Source organism: Monopterus albus, unplaced genomic scaffold (assembly GCF_001952655.1).
Source record: "Monopterus albus unplaced genomic scaffold, M_albus_1.0 scaffold5.1, whole genome shotgun sequence".
Classification (NCBI taxonomy): domain Eukaryota; kingdom Metazoa; phylum Chordata; class Actinopteri; order Synbranchiformes; family Synbranchidae; genus Monopterus; species Monopterus albus.
The window spans coordinates 293,429-309,459 of NW_018127885.1; the positions used below are offsets into that span (position 1 = coordinate 293,429).

General features: G+C 40.2%; 1 protein-coding gene across 9 annotated transcripts in view; it reads left to right on the forward strand.

The window, feature by feature from the left end:
• magi2b (membrane associated guanylate kinase, WW and PDZ domain containing 2b) overlaps positions 1 to 16,031 on the forward strand; it is a 93,846-nt gene that overhangs the window by 59,677 nt on the left and 18,138 nt on the right. For 7 of the 9 annotated variants that reach the window (XM_020614054.1, XM_020614060.1, XM_020614004.1 and 4 more), the window contains exons 5-10: positions 2,131 to 2,359; positions 3,160 to 3,239; positions 5,555 to 5,623; positions 10,705 to 10,762; positions 12,221 to 12,342; positions 12,944 to 13,126. In XM_020614054.1, the coding sequence (XP_020469710.1) occupies positions 2,131 to 2,359; positions 3,160 to 3,239; positions 5,555 to 5,623; positions 10,705 to 10,762; positions 12,221 to 12,342; positions 12,944 to 13,126 (741 nt within the window). The remainder of the gene's footprint in view (positions 1 to 2,130; positions 2,360 to 3,159; positions 3,240 to 5,554; positions 5,624 to 10,704; positions 10,763 to 12,220; positions 12,343 to 12,943; positions 13,127 to 16,031) is intronic. The other 2 variants (XM_020614019.1, XM_020614068.1) reach the window with 1 other exon arrangement.

Below are 16,031 nucleotides of genomic sequence, written 5' to 3' on the forward strand. Positions count from 1 at the left end.
AAAAAAGGGTCAATTTGACCTGGATGCAACACAAGGGTTAAATTTGATTGTATTTACATCTATTAAAAAATGTATTATAAAAATGGTATATGGTATGCATCTCTGCATTTAAAACTGGGTAGTTTTGCAGACATCTAAACTTTAGGTTTTTTCAATCTTACATGTCACTTGCTAAGTTTGCTTAACACCAGTAACACTGAAAGCAATGTTTGTCAAAGTCCTCTAATCTTGATTTACCTTTTTTAATTCACCCACTCCATTGATATAAACTTGATAAACAATTTAGCACATGAAATTAGTCATAACTGGCTTTATTTGCACAACATAAATTAAAAATCAACTACAACAATTTCCTTTTTTGAGACATGATGGGTGAAGGCCACACAAGGGTTAAATACACTTTACACTGGCAAAATTAAAAACCACATTCTTCCATCTCTGTAATGCTGTGGTTTGGGTTAACCAGGAAAGTAAGATGGGACAGTTAAGAAAGATCTGCTAAAATCTGGTGATATAACATGCATTGTTTTGGTGCTTTGTGACAGAAGGTCCAGTTCACCTAATCTGCTTGGCAAGAGGCTCCGGTTCTCACACGTGTAGAAGAAAAAGATTTTTTTTATTTTGAGTTTTCTGAATTCTGAAGTGACATTTTGATTCTCTATTGCCACCTCATGATAGATTTGTGTTTTGCACCATTGTAGCTATAGTAGAAGTGGTGGCCCTCACAAAGAGGTCACAGAACGTGGGCCACACAGAGGCATAAAGACGTGTGTGTGTGTTTGGTGGGGGTAAATACTGTTGTGTAGAGGACGTGCACTCCAGCTGACACCAAATACACAAAATAGTGAACAATGAACAAAATAACACATAAAAGCAGCTCAAGAGTAAATAACGGATACCCTGCAGATGTCCCAGTCAGTGATGTTAGACGTTACTGACAGCGGGTAAAGTCAGTCCAGCCTCACTGTTCTCTGCTGTCACTCATTCAGTGACACTCAGTCAGGTTTCATAAAGACATACTTTTGCTACTCCCACAGTGATATACATCGTGTCTATTTTTGTATTTTATGATGCTTTGATTCTGACAAAAGCAGCTGTAGGTGGAAAGATTTAAAGAATAATGTCCTTTAACAGCCTTCAACAGCATGTAGCAGACCATAATCAGTTTCTAGATCAGTTTTGGTACAACACCGTAAACATGGTGCATACAATATATCTTTTATTTTATTATTTTAAAAACAATTAGCCATTTATAAAGTTACATGCAAATAAATTGCATCCTATAGATAAATTAGAAAATAATTTGGTGCATTTCTGAGACTCCCCTGAAATGTAATTTTGAGATTTTCAGGGGATCCAAGCTGTAAATCAGGCTCCCTGTATTTTGCACACTGCTGATACTGCATAAAAGATTAACACAAGAATAAGAAGTTTTGGTTAGTCACAGGAAAAAAGGCTTATCTAAAAGAAATGAAAATTTGCTTGCCTGTCTAAATTTGTTTGGAAAAAAATTACATTTTTACTACACCTGGTGAAAAAACATACATTCAGAACTGGCTTTGGTGAAACCTTCAACACAGTTTGGTGCCCATCAGCAGGTCTGGATAAAGTTATGGACCCTGAACTCCTCTAACACTGACAGTCTCCCATCTTGCTTTTCTGTAAGAGTTGTGACATTAAAAGCAAATTTGCAGACCTTTTTAGTCCACTTGTTTCTCATTTTACTACTTTGGTTCCACCTTTTAAATTTACATGCATAGATACATACACAAACATTACATGCATTTTGGTTTTCATGCTCCTCACTCATTTACTTGGATGCCACCAGCTTTTCTTGTCACTCTAAAACCCTTTGGCTGTATTTTGATTCAGTCTTTGATGCCTAAAGTCTCTGTCTTTCCATGTTTCTCCGTCGTTGACATCCCCATGTTGATTTCTGCTCATGCTCATTGTCCTCAGACCCCATTTCTCTGTCTCTCTCTCTTTCCTAGGGGTTCATAGCTCTGCAGTGGCTTGGCTCTGACTCATCGTGTATGCTGTGTGTCATGTGCATCCAGGTCTGTTTGTGTGAGAATAACTGTGTGTGTGTGTGTGTGTGTGTGTGTGTGTGTGTGTGTGTGCTCTCCACAGAGTCCAGTGAACATGAGGACAAGAGCACAGATGCCTCTGGGGAGGTTGCTGTTGAGTTGTCCAGCCAGGCCCCAGCCTCTACTGAGCTTCCTGCCGAAGAAGAGGAAGTCCCAAAATCTCCCTCTAAATCCCCCACCAAAATCCCAGACGCAGATGAGGAAGAGCTGGGTCCATTGCCTGACAACTGGGAAATGGCCTACACTGAGAAGGGGGAGGTCTACTTTATAGAGTAAGAGAAAAAGAAGCTATATGAATATTATGTTATTTTGTTTTTGATATCCCCATATAAGGATTTTACAACAAAAAAGCATGTTCATTCAAGTCTCTCTGTAGCTGCCTTACAGGTGTTAAGTTCAAGTTCATGACCTAATGGAAAAACATTGACAAGAAGTAAAAATGCTGAAAAACAAATGTAATGTACCTCACACAGTTCACCCTCTTGTCTTTAAAACCATGGTTTATGTAAGGCTGGGTATGCATGTAGTGCTGGCCTCTGTGTTGAATAATTGATGTAATATGGTTAATCAGACACACAGGACACACACGTGCACACCTTGGCAAACCTTTGCCCTCTCCTCTCACCCCCTTTAATTATTAGCTGAGGGCTAATTAGTGGATTAATAGCCATTTAGTTTACCTTAAAAATCCTCTCGTTTCTCTTTGTCTCGACACACACAGCGCACACAGTTGAGGACTCTCACTGACACAATGGATTTGCTAGCCCCTAACCCTGACCATCACAGCTACATGCCTAACCCTAGCCTACTTCTACCCTTAACCCTAAAACCAAATCTTAACTCTCCAACAGCTCTTTGAAGTTGTGAACTGACTAAAATGTCCTCACATTGATGGCATTGAACAAAAGGTTTGTCCACACTGTGACATGTACACACACATATAATGCACGCACACACACACTTGCATACGGGTCATGAGTGTTACTTTGCACCCCTCTCTGTCGGTCTCTTTCTGGCCTCTGTTTCACCTTTCTTCTCTCCTCTTTCTACACCTCTGTTTCTTCTTCTCCAGTCACAACACCAAAACCACATCATGGCTGGATCCTCGGCTTGCAAAAAAAGCGAAGCCACCAGAAGAATGCAGGGAAGACGGTGAGTATGAGCTGCCTGTTTATCTGTTTGCTCTTTTATTTTGTAAGCTTTAGTTTGTCTTCATATGAGTCTAGCTCCTTTCAGCGTTCCTTGTATTTCTGGCTGTTTGTGTGCCTACACAGTGTGTTCCTGTCTGTGTACCAGTGTTTTTTTACCTCCTTGAGAAAGAGCACAAAAATACCCAGCTGTTTGAGTTGTTTGTCTTTATCTGACTTGTATATGAAAGGTAATTATTAAATACAGAAACTGTAAAACTGATACATTTGACCTCTCTAGATTTGTTGTTGGGATTACTCACAAGATGTACAGAGAGGAATATGATAATTTTATTCAGTGTTCTTTTTTTATGCCTCATGAACAAATGCAATTAATTAAAATTAGAGTAGGACTTTGTTGAAAAATATCAATATACAGAAGAACTCTACCTGTAACCGTGTGTTCAGACCTCATCACTGCAGCATAAAACTTCGTTTGTTGTGTGAAAAGATAAAACTGGCATCAAACATTTGTATAATTGTCAGCAAAGCCCAAAGCAGACCAAAACCAACAGGCTGGCTTCGGTTATTCAAACGGAATCAATCCAATATTTGTTTTTGGTGTTTTTGTGGGATTTGTTGACAAGCAAATATAAAGTGTCAACAGCCTTGTCTTTATATTTTGTAGTTTGAAGACTTAGCTAATCAATACATGAGAAGAGAACGGTTCAGGAAAGCCCCTTCAGCCTGTCGCTGTAGTATCCATGATTTCACCCATATAGTGCAGTTTCTTTTGTTTTTCACCTCCACGACCTCCTTTCTTCTTCCACAACCAAAAGACCAAGGGCAGAGAACGGCAGTCATTTGTAACTTCTTATCAAACATATTCTTGATTTGAAGCAGCTATAAACAGCAGCAAGAGGTTCTTTGCTTATAGCTTATACTTCTGCAGTCTAGCTCTTTTTCTTTCCCTTTCTGAATGGTGAATACAGATACCACCACCTGCTGGTAGGGGAAGTTATTTCTGTCGTGCATGTGCAGAACGTACATGGTAGTTGGCCATTGGCTGTAGTCTGGGTTCAGGTGTCATTTTTTTTTTTCAACCTGACTGGCCCAGAAAAAGTCAACATGAGGTAATGCAACAGTCAGCATTCATCACTTCTTTCACGTCGGCTTGGTGTGTGTCTGCTCTAACAGCATGCAGTCACTGCGAAAAAAACATCCAGTACTGATGTCTGTCATGTAAATAAAAGTTTCTGGTGGGATCAGATATACAACAATGAGGTGATCTTACATCCCTGCTCCTGTCACAGCCTTTGCTCAGTGAATGAGGTTATGATGTGATTCACAGGAGCGAGATCTGAATCAATACCTCCTCTACCTCTTAACTGGTCTCCATCTCTTCAATTTTCTCCCTCCTCCATTCTCTCCTCTGCAGTTCTCCCTCATCCCTCGTCCCTCTCTCTCTACTTTCAATCTCCTGCTCTTCAATTTTCCTCCTATTTCTCTTTTTTTCCTCTTCCACCTTCATTCTGTCCCTCCCTCTCTTCCTCTGCCCAGTGAAGGGACAAACTGTGACAGGAGCTCTAATAACAATGCTCTGCTTTGCACAGACCAGCTCTCACTACACACACACACACACACACACACACACACACACACACACAGTACAGTACACATGTTTTGTTTCCATCACTTAAGTTGACATTATAGTGACATATATTCATTTCCTGGAGACTTACCCTAACCTTAACCATAACCACTACTTGCCTAGCCCTCACCCTAAGTTTAAACCAAGGCATCACTCTAAAATGTAATGATTTACTTTTTTGGGGATTTGCTTTTCCCCTCCATAAGGATGTCGAGTCCCCACAGTAAAACTGTGTAAACATATTTATGTCCCCACAACGTGATACCAGGCCACACACACACAAAATACTTTTGTTAGTTCACAAACCTTTTTCACATACATGGCCAGTATACTTCATCTTGCCAGGGAAAAATCAGTTTCTCAAACACCAGAGATGTTCAGAAGCCAAGTTTCTGTCAGCTGCAATGCTCTGTGATCACTTACTTTGTGTATTATTGCAGCAACTTGCTGTTTAGCTTGGTCTCTGATCACAGCTATTTAAACAATACTAAATGTATTGAAGGATTTAGATGGCATTGGAGTTCTTTACTACTATGGGGTATCAGGTCACGACATGGAGACTGAACTAGAATTTGTGAGACTTTAGGTAGCAGCTACACAGACAAAATGACTCAAAGTCCTTTGTTCCCATCCTTCATTCTGCCATGGTGTGTGTGTGTGTGTGTGTTTGTGTGTGTGGTCTAAAACAGGAACTGAATGTTGTCAGGAGCCTTGTGAGGTTTTCAAAGAGGCAAATCTGAGGACGTCTCTGTTTACAGGTAACCAATTTGTTTGTAGTATGTTGAATGACACTACCTGTTGATGAAAAGCTGAAAGGACTCAACCATAAAACTGAAGGGCAAAGTCCAGGAATTAACAGTTCTTACAAATTAGGATATGAATGTCTGTCCCAAGGTTTCTTGTAATCCATCTAAAGGAAAAGTTCAGGGGTCACTGGAATCAGTAGGCTTCATCCTCTGGGGAAAACAAATGTTTGTACAAAATTCTTCTGACTTCATAAAAAGTATTTGGATCATCCCTGGACTGTTACCTGTTTGCTAGTCCAGATTTGACCTAATGTAATCTTTCTTTCTGAAGAAAGTGAGATGCGTGACCTGTGTGTTTTTTGGTCTCCCTGCTGTTTTCTTTGAGGAAGAGCTGGTTAAAGGAGGTTTATGCCTAAGTGATTGCCACTGGGTTCTGAATCTGAGGCTGTTCCTAGATGACACATCATCCTGTTACAGCACCTTTGAATTGATGTCTTCCAAAAATAGGTTTAGATACCAGGAATTGTTTTTCACTATAAACGTCTCAGCAACCACATGGAGAACAGAAGGATTTACTGTGAAGTAGTTTAACCCAGCATGCTGCTCTTTACATTACTCATGTTTTTATCTTGTCTTTTATTTTATTTTATTTTTTTTTGGGATCATCCTGTATCTCTAAATCACTGCCTGTTTGCACACTTTTGAGTGCTCGCTGTGCACTAAGTGAGGATTCAATGGAAATGATCTATTTTTGCTCATATTAATGGACATAGTTTTTGAATCATGGAAGGATGTCGGATTCTGGCAGAGGGGTGAATAAAACAATAAATGTGGGCAGGGAACAGCAGGAAGAGGTGGTGCCGTTTCTAACTGCCCATCTGCCTGAAGAATTTCCCAGCATCTCAGAGCCTTAGGCAGGAAGGAGACAAACATTCAGACACACTTTTATCAATGCTGGTTTTGCATCTTCCCTCTTGTTATTCTCTTTCACTTGCATCTCATGTACATGTCTGGTTTTGTTGCTCCACTTTCCTTTAGCGTTTCATCTCTTCATTCACTATTCCCTTTCCCCTCCCTCAGGCTTCTTTTGCTTCCTTGCTGCGTTTTAGTTGAATTTGAGGAGTTGCTTCTTTGTGTTGATGTGTTAGCACAACTTTTGTGTGTATTGTGTTGTATCTATATGCTGAGGCTGACTCTCCAAGTTCAAAGGCTTGTCACCACACTTCTGGTTTGCTTGAAGTTTTATTGTTAGGCAAGTGTGTTGTTACGTAAGACAAGTCCATATCTCTTCTTTCGCTCAGAGGAGGCAAGAACAGAGTGGGGCAAGTTTCAAATCATGGCAAGTGTTTGATATGCACTCAATTTCAACCTCGGTTTCAAAGCCATCTCAGTGCTGTTGACAAAAATATGCTGCTTGTGTTCATTTAGAAGCGAAAATTCCCACTGAGGCAGGTGGAACAATGCTGAAACCCTGTCAGTAACCAACAGAGAAAATACAGAGAAGAGTGAAATAGGAAATGAGACTAGGCAGAGATGGTAAAAAGAAAAGGAATATGACAAATGATGGAGTTGAGGCAGTGGTGATGAGCAGAGGGATGCCCTGAAAGATACAAATGGAGATAGAGAGAGGTCTGTATATGAGGAGAGTCGAATCCCTGTCAGACAGAGATGGAGTCATGCTAAAATGTTACTTCTGAGTTACATCACTGTTATTACCCTCAGTCATGTCTGGACCAGAACCATCTCTCTGCCTCCAGTTTTCTCTCCTTTTTACTCTGAATTTTCCAGTTCACTCTCTTTGCTTCTGTTTTGATATCCATCCAGTAGTATCACCCACTTACAGTATCCTTGAAGGTTGTGGGTGGCTTATCCCAGCGAGAGTGGCATACGCCCTGGTTAGGTATCCAGTACATCACAGGGCTGACATACAGACAAGCCCACAACACTCCACACAAAAAAGCTCCAGCACCACTGTCTTGATGGCTCTTATTTATTTCCTGTCTAGATCTAGATCAAAACTGGCACAGTATATATTAATATGTCAGTGCAAACATAATGTACAGCACACAACAGCAACCATCTCATTAGATTGGCAACAGTTAGTTGATTAATTTATTAGGCAGTCAACAGGTTAATCTGAAACCATTTTATATAATTGATTAATATTCCAGGTCATTTTAAGCCATGCTAGCTGACTAAAAACAATTGCAAGGGGGTTTGGTGATCATCTTTTCATCTAATGCCAGCACTGGATCAAGATATTTCATTTCAAAATTTTGGTTTATGATCAAAGTTCTCATCAGTTTCAGTTGCACTTTGAGTTTAGTGCTTATTAGCAACATTTAGCATACTAGCCTCATAGACCTGCAAGCATGGCTATAGAATATATAGTTTTATTTAAGATACTGTACAATATCAAATTCAGCTTTTCATGTGTGAATATTTTTGGGGGCTTTTTAGTCTTTTATTTAAGGGTTGAACTGTTCGTTGGACTGTCAAATTAATTTAAATATTTCAGCTTGGTCTTTGGTAAATTACGATACTTTTTGATCATTTAAACAAATGAAAATCTGTCATTCTGTCTGTCAAGGTTTTCATAGTTATTGCTATGTCACTCCAAATTGTGGTCAGGAAATTGAAGGGGTCTGAAACTACTGCAAATATGAATCCTGGTAGTTTTTTTTTTTTAAATCACAGTTGTGGAGGTTGTTATTTGGTTTGTTTATTTTTGACTTTATGGTTATTTTTTTTTGTGTGTCAGGTGAGTTCATTGTATCTTGGCTGCTTATTGGTCAGAAAGATTTAGTATGAAAGGGAAGATGAGTCATCTAATGCAGAGGAATCACAATTATACATTATGTCAAGAGAGACAGCAATACAGATGCACATAAACAAGCAGCCAGACGCACCCTTGGTGATCATGCTATACACAGACACGATGAGGTGTTTGACTTGGTGTCAGAGATGATGATGCTTTCACTCATTCAGCCGTGCAAACACGCACACACACCGCAAATATATACGCATATGAGTCTATAAAAACACACATGCAAACACTCTATCTGGCTTTGTGTATTTCAGTGGCAGGAAATAGAGACAAGACAGCCCTCAGCTCGGGTGAGAAAAAATAAAAGACTGGTGGTTTCCATGGAAACTGTCTCCCTTTCAGTTTGGGGGGAGGGCAAGCGACTAGTGGATGAGTTAGGCCGACATTTAAGGTGGCTCATCGACAGGGTGGGAGGGAATTTAAGGTGGCTTGAAGTGTGAATTCATCTGACTTTTCCACCTCAAGGATAAAAAAGATTTTCGAGGTAATGGCAGTGCAGAGCCGGTGTCTGAGCAAAGGGGTAAAGCAGAGTGAAGATAATTATGGTGAGCGGCCCTTTCACCTTGGGCTGCACAGTCAGCATTCTCAACAGCCAAGATATGCAGACACGCTCACTCATGGATTATAGATATCAAGATTGCAAATCTGTTCATAATTACATTATACCATGAGGGGATATTGCCACAGTATCAGTGTCACGCAGACCAAATAATTGTAAAAGTAATAGAGCTGGGGCTTTGTGTGGGTGTCTGTGGCTCTTCAGGAGGTTGGGTAGTGTTTTGGGCTGGGTATTGTTAAAATGTTTTCGTTACATTTACATTTGCTAGTACATTAGTTTGGTGCATATACCAAAGCAATACTGTTTTCAGTACCTTTCTTAGAGAAATATAATGTTGGTAATGCTATGCTTTATGGATCTGCAATTTGAAAGTAATTTCCTGGTGATTTCATGGGCTGTACCCTACTAAGAATTTTATCAGTCAGTCAGCTTTTCAGTGCAACTATTCACCTAGTCGTTATAGCCAAAACAATCAACTGGCATGAATGTCAGTGATGATTTCGGCCACATTAACCATCAGTATTTATTGTCAGACCCTATACATCCATGGAGCAGACCAAAATGAGGAGAAGACTTGGGGCTGTGGTGACCTTCTACTGTAATGCACATTGTGTGGAAAAAAAGAAATCAAATATAGTACAATAAAAACAAAGGTTCAACTTGAAGAGTCTCAGTCGACTGACGGACCTCTCGACTAATGATTTGACTGTCGACTTTCAAGGGGCAGCCCTAATAATTTCCAAGAGATTTCCTGGAAACTGGAATTTGCTGTTATTTATGGCCAGAATTATTTCACACGTACCCTTCCGATAGATTTCAAGTTATATCACCCCCAACACACACACACACCCACACCATATTCACACTTTGTTTCTTTTTTCCTCCTCAACTAGAGCTCTTCTGGTGTTTGTGTGTCTGTTTTAGTAATAAGCTTAGGGTCAGAGCAAGTCCCTGATGATTCACTTGTCAGTGCATTTGTCATGTTGTTCTGCCTGTATGACACTAGTATTCTACTGCTATCATATGGTTTGCTTGAAATAGCCTCATGTATTTTTCTTTGGTTAACTCAGTCTTATAGGAACACTGTAGGTCAGTTCTCTTGTTGTAAAATTTTGCTTTTTGTGCGATTTTGTGCTTATCAGTGTAAAATTACAAGAAGTGAAATAGAAGAATATGGCATAGAGTGTGGACATTTTTCATCAATGCCTTGACCCAGTTTTTTTACAGTGAAGAGATAAATCAGAAAAGGGATGGATGTAGAGACGAGTTAGGGAACCAGAGGAGGAAACAATTAACACAACAGCCATGGAAGCCGTCCAAGGCAAAAACGAGTGAGTGGGTGGAGGAAAAGAGAGAAACATGAAGTAGCATGGTGAAGGTATTTGGCCTCGAAGGATTTGTGCACGCAACAAAGGCGAGAGAATGAAAGAGAGGGCAGGATGTGATGTGTCAGATGATTTAAATGTTCTTTTCCTCCTGCACTGCCTCTATTGATGTGTCTGTTGTGATTCGTGTCTCCATGAAGAAACGACGGTTGCAGATCGAAGTGTAGTCTGTCTATTAAAGGAGCACTTTGGGAGCGTCTAGCTGTGAGCCCTGAGATTCATGTTGTCTCCCCTCAGTGGTTCAATTTAGTGTCTCTACATTCTTTCTCCTGCTCTCAACATAAACTGACTTTTCCCCTCGTCTGTTTCTCCTTCCTCTCAGAGCTGCCCTATGGCTGGGAGAAGATAGACGACCCCATCTACGGCAGCTACTATGTAGAGTAAGTCTCCCTGTTGACTCGGTTAACTCAGCTGCTCTGTAGTAAAATGGGAAATGCATTCCATGGTTTACAGCATCTCAGTATTAATTATTAATGACTAAATTCTCATATTGGTTTATGTCTTACTGCTCATTTGACTAGTCTTTTAAAGTGAAATGCTGCCCTGTGTAGATTACCCTGCGAATGCTGAAAAGTGATCAGTGGAGTTTAAGTCACTGCAGGTTATGTTGCACATAATATGAGGTACAGGTAACAATGATGGTACAAAGAGATGCAACAAACCAGTGGCAATGTCAGTCAAACAAAATCTGAAAAAACTAGTGGCAATGTCAGTCAAACAAAATCTGTTTAAGCCATAAACCGGTGTGTGGGTATCACCTGTGAGGACATACATCCACATGCAAGGCCTTTAAAAGCATCCATTATTTGACATGCTGAAAGATGGTGTTGTTCTGAATGAGTTCTTTCACTTTTTGTGCATAAGTAAATTTAGCTGAAAATGTTTTCATACTAAAATTTAGAATTCAGAATTAGTGTTGTCAACATACTGGAATTTCTAACTTCGATGCAATAGCTTGAAAAATATTGATATCCCATACCACGGGGAAAAACTGACGCATGAGTGAGGGTGCACAGTTTTACATTTTAATTAAAAGATAAGTATAACATGATATGACTTTTCTTTTCTTAGCCATTGACAAGAACAGCTGCATGATTATAGGAGGCATTACAAATATCTATTTCATTAATGAAAACAATACTTTTCTTGAAGTAGTACACATGTTCAAGAACCTCTGAGATTGTCACATGTAGTGCATGTTAAGCACAACAGCATCTAACTTAATTTACTATTTAAAGTATTTTCCTATAAACTGAATCTCTGCTGCAGCATCACTATAGAGCAATGCCATCTTCTGCTGTGACTTTGACAACCAAACCCAGCTATGGAGGCTCTGCACTTGTCATCTCTAAAGAGCTAACACCATAACAAAACTCGCAATTTACCATGATTTGCCATTAGCTTAAAATTCAACGGGAGCAAATGAGACGAGTGAGTAGAAGAGGGCAACACTGTGAGTAAGAGTAGGCACTGCAGCGGGGCGTGTCGTGTTCTTGTACTTACTATATAGTGAGGACCAAAATCGTTTTTCTTTTTTTTTTTGGCTACAGAGGGAGGGCATTTTGGCCAGTCCTTGCTTTGTGACACACCACTTTGAGGGTTAAGACTTGGTTTTAGGGTTCAGGTTAGAATTAGGTTTAGTTTAGGCTTAGGTTAAGGGTTATGGTTAGGTATTTAGTGTTGATGGTTAAGTGAAACATTTTCAAATATTCAGTATCGTATGTATTAAAAAATGATATTTTTGGCGATAGAACTGCATTGTTGTTTTAAAAAGACTGAATTATTATTATATATTAATATAATTATTATTTTTTTATAATGACGCATTGTATTTTCAGTCATATCAATCGAAGGACTCAGTTTGAGAACCCAGTCCTGGAAGCCAAGAGACGCCTGGAGCAGCAGCGACAGATGCAAAGCCAGGGGCTCTCTGCTCTACCACTGCCCACTATATACAGAGGTACACATGAAATACTACAGTATGTGCAATATTTGAGTTAAAACGTGCGGACACACTCACTTGCACAAATATGAAAATGCCAGGACTGCAGAAGGGACACACATGGCACATGGCCTTGGTCTTCAGGGCATCAGTGGCCCCTGTCCCTGAAAGCTTATATGCTGATAGATGTTTAAATTAATCTTCCAGGTTATTTTATATTGAAAATTGTACATTCATTGCTTTCCTAACCCATCTCATAGAATGGGCAGTTTCATGATGCACAGTGTCACAATGTACAGGGTCAAATGGAGATCACTTGCAGTGCGGGGACAGAGTACATGCTCACCCTGAGGGCCCTAGTGGGCTAATCAAGGCGCGCATATGACGAAATACTAGACCAGTACATAATGTACTGCTCCATCTGTGTGAAAACTGAGTCATCAGGAATTAAGGAAAATGTGTTTGTTAGTGATTTTGCATACATAAAAAATGTACATTATAAGCATTCAGCACTGAAAAGATCATTTCATGTGAAAATTACTTGACAAATTGAATGTAAATGTTCTCTAATGTTGGCGATATCTAAAATATCGTACTTCAAAACCTTCTGCCCCTGCAGAGAAGCCATTGTTTACAAGGGACCCAACCCAGCTGAAAGGCACCTTCCTGTCCACAGCCCTGCAGAAGAGCAACATGGGATTTGGCTTCACTATCATAGGAGGCGACGAACCTGATGAGTTCTTACAAGTGAAAAGTGTAATACCAGAAGGACCGGCTGCTCAGGATGGAAAGATGGACACAGGTAAATGTTTACCGATGCAGAATTGTGACAACTGAGGTTTAAACAAACAAAAGACTGTCACTGCTTATACTGTAATGTTGCATTTATAGAAATGCTAAAGCGCAGCCTCATTATTCTGACACCTCCTCATTATGGATCTGGATTTCCTGCCAGAGCTGATCAAGTGGGATCACCTTTTGGTATTATAGTTTCAATTTAATTCAAGCAGGTTTTTTCTGGCTGTTGGGTAAAGTCGGTCAATATTTCTTGTATCTGAAAGGTGAGGGGGCGTCGGTAGTGTGTCAGTATCCTGTTAATGTGGTTCTGCGGTGTAGTTTACCAACGCAGAATGTTTCTTAGCCTAAGTGTGTGTGTGTTTATGGTTTTCACTGGAGAGGTTACGTACAAAATTGCATTCACACACTATCTATGTTTGTGTCTTTGATAAATGGCCTTGAGTGAGTAACTGAGTTCATTTTCAAAAGTCTTCCAATGTTCTCCTCAGCTATTTTCCATAATAATTTTGTGTCTTTATTTTATCTAATTTCTAATGCGTGCCCTAGTGTTAATTTGTACCATCATTGTTCCATTAAGGAGAGATTAAGGCTTAAATTCCAGTATGTTTTGATTAACAGGTGTCACAACCTATTGCCAGTTGTAGTTCATGATTGTTTGGCCATTCGCTGCATATGTAACATACAAAAGAAGGCACAATACTTGCTCAGTAAAAAAAAAAAGTAGCACTCTTTTTTTATTAAATCTTGAATTTTGGGCCTCTTTTTTTCTCCTTATGGTCCATTTTTGTTTCCAGCATTTTGGCCCTAGCTGTTTTGGAGTCTGTCACAAACACAACTCCGCCACAGTTAATGAATTGCGTCTAAGCTGTATAATAATCATCATTGTGTATGATAAATAAATGGTAAAAATAATGTGAACAAAATTACTGTGACACTCCAAGAACTGTTGAGGTACATACTAGAAATGTACAACCTCATGGTAGAGGTTTCAGTGTTCCCAGGGTACATACTAGAAGTGAACAGCCTCATGGTAGAGGTTTCAGTGTTCCCAGAAATATCAGTTCATCTTAAAAGGGGACACCACTGGCATTGGGTAGCCTATTTGGGGTGCCCTATATTTGTGTCTGTAGCACTGTGTGTCCCAGACAAGGACTTCAGTTTCCTCTCGGCACACACTCTGTTCTCTGCCAGCGTGCTATGATGTTCTGTTTTTAATGGGAATGAGGGGAACTGATGTGATTGGTCAAACTGCCACCAGCACACACAGTACCTGCCTTACTAGAACTCATTTCTACTTTGGCAGCAGCACTGTAGGCGCAGTATCTCTGTACTAGAGATGCACCGATCAATCGGCGGAGATCTCACTGCCAGTTTTCAGCGTGATCGTCCTTGACCGATGACAACCGATCACTCTGAGATTTCCCATTCTGTGCCGATCCGATTTAGAGGCACGATAGTCCACATCGCGCACGCAGTGGCACAGACCAGACGTGTGGCGTGTGCAGAGTGTAGCATCTCACGTGCAACCTTGAGCAAGACTTGTGCTCCATTCCAAGCACGTGTTAACTCATGCATTGGTACTGCCTGGTGAACAAACGGCACACAGAGGAGCCTACAGAAACACCTTGGAGAAGGAAAACTACATCCAGATCTCTAACAAACGGTACACAGTGAGGGAATTACGATCTCCAACAAACGGTACACAGTGAGGGAATTACTGGCTACACATGAAATGCATGTATATGTACAGTGCAGTCAAACACTGTCGCAGTGGTAAAACACAGCAAATACAAACTACACACACTTCAAAAAGAGCCACGTGCTCAGTAGTAACAGACATTCTTCCATTTCTTTTACCTGTTGCAACTGTTCATATTTGGAGAAATACAAATATTTCACTGCAATCTTAGTTGGAGGTTTGTTAAAAAGAGCGAGAGAGCGATTTCATGGCTCTGGATTATCAGTGTAAGAACTTGCTATGTCTTTATTTTTATTTGCAATTCTTGAGTAAGACACAAGGTTCCTGTCTTAACATAAGTAGCTCTAGATGAAAGCTTATACCTAAAGAGTATTCCACTGACTCTGATTCTCAGAGTCGTCTGGTTTGCAAAGTTTGAAATGAAATCTTTTATAAAAGCAGCCAAAACTCAAAAAGCAGATGTTAATAAAGTCACAGTGGACTGTAGCCATAGGCTCAGAGAAGGAATTACTTTACGTGTGCTCTGCTCTGAACCTGTGAGCTGGCCCCATGCCTGGCATGGTTGGTGTCTAAACTGCTCATTTAGAGCTCATTTCGAAGCTTGGAATCCTCCTCCTCTGCTTTTGTGTCTCTCCCTCTCCCTATCGGTTTCTCTTTTATCTGGAATCCATTTCTTTCTATTTTATCCCCATCTCTTGCTTTGTGTCTCTGGTTTTACCCTTTGTTATGCTTTCTTATCTGATCATGTCATCTGACAGTTCTCTGCTTCAGCCTCGGTATGTTTTCATCCCCTTTTCCTTTCTACCTCTCTAGTTTTTCTCTCTTCATCCCTCTATTCTGGTCTGTCAGCCTTTTCCTCCCTCTTTGGTTTGATTTCTCTCACTCCAGCTTGTTCCTTTCTGCTCTGTGACATTGCCAGAACTGCTCTCACACATACATGCTCGAACATATTCACTCTTAAACATGCACACAGTCACACACCCTGGCTGAGATTAGCTGGCCGATATTGGTGGCACAGCATAGCTTTTAGGGATTTTGTATGATTGTGCATGTGACACATATGGTGTGTGTCCACATGTGTGAATATGCTCATGGGATTTTGTGCGTCTGCACGTGTGACAGAGAGGGGCTCCAGACGTGTGAAATAAAGTTTGAGGCAGTTACATTTGTCAAAGAGCTTTGACTTTAAAGCTGAAATCCATGTCTTTCC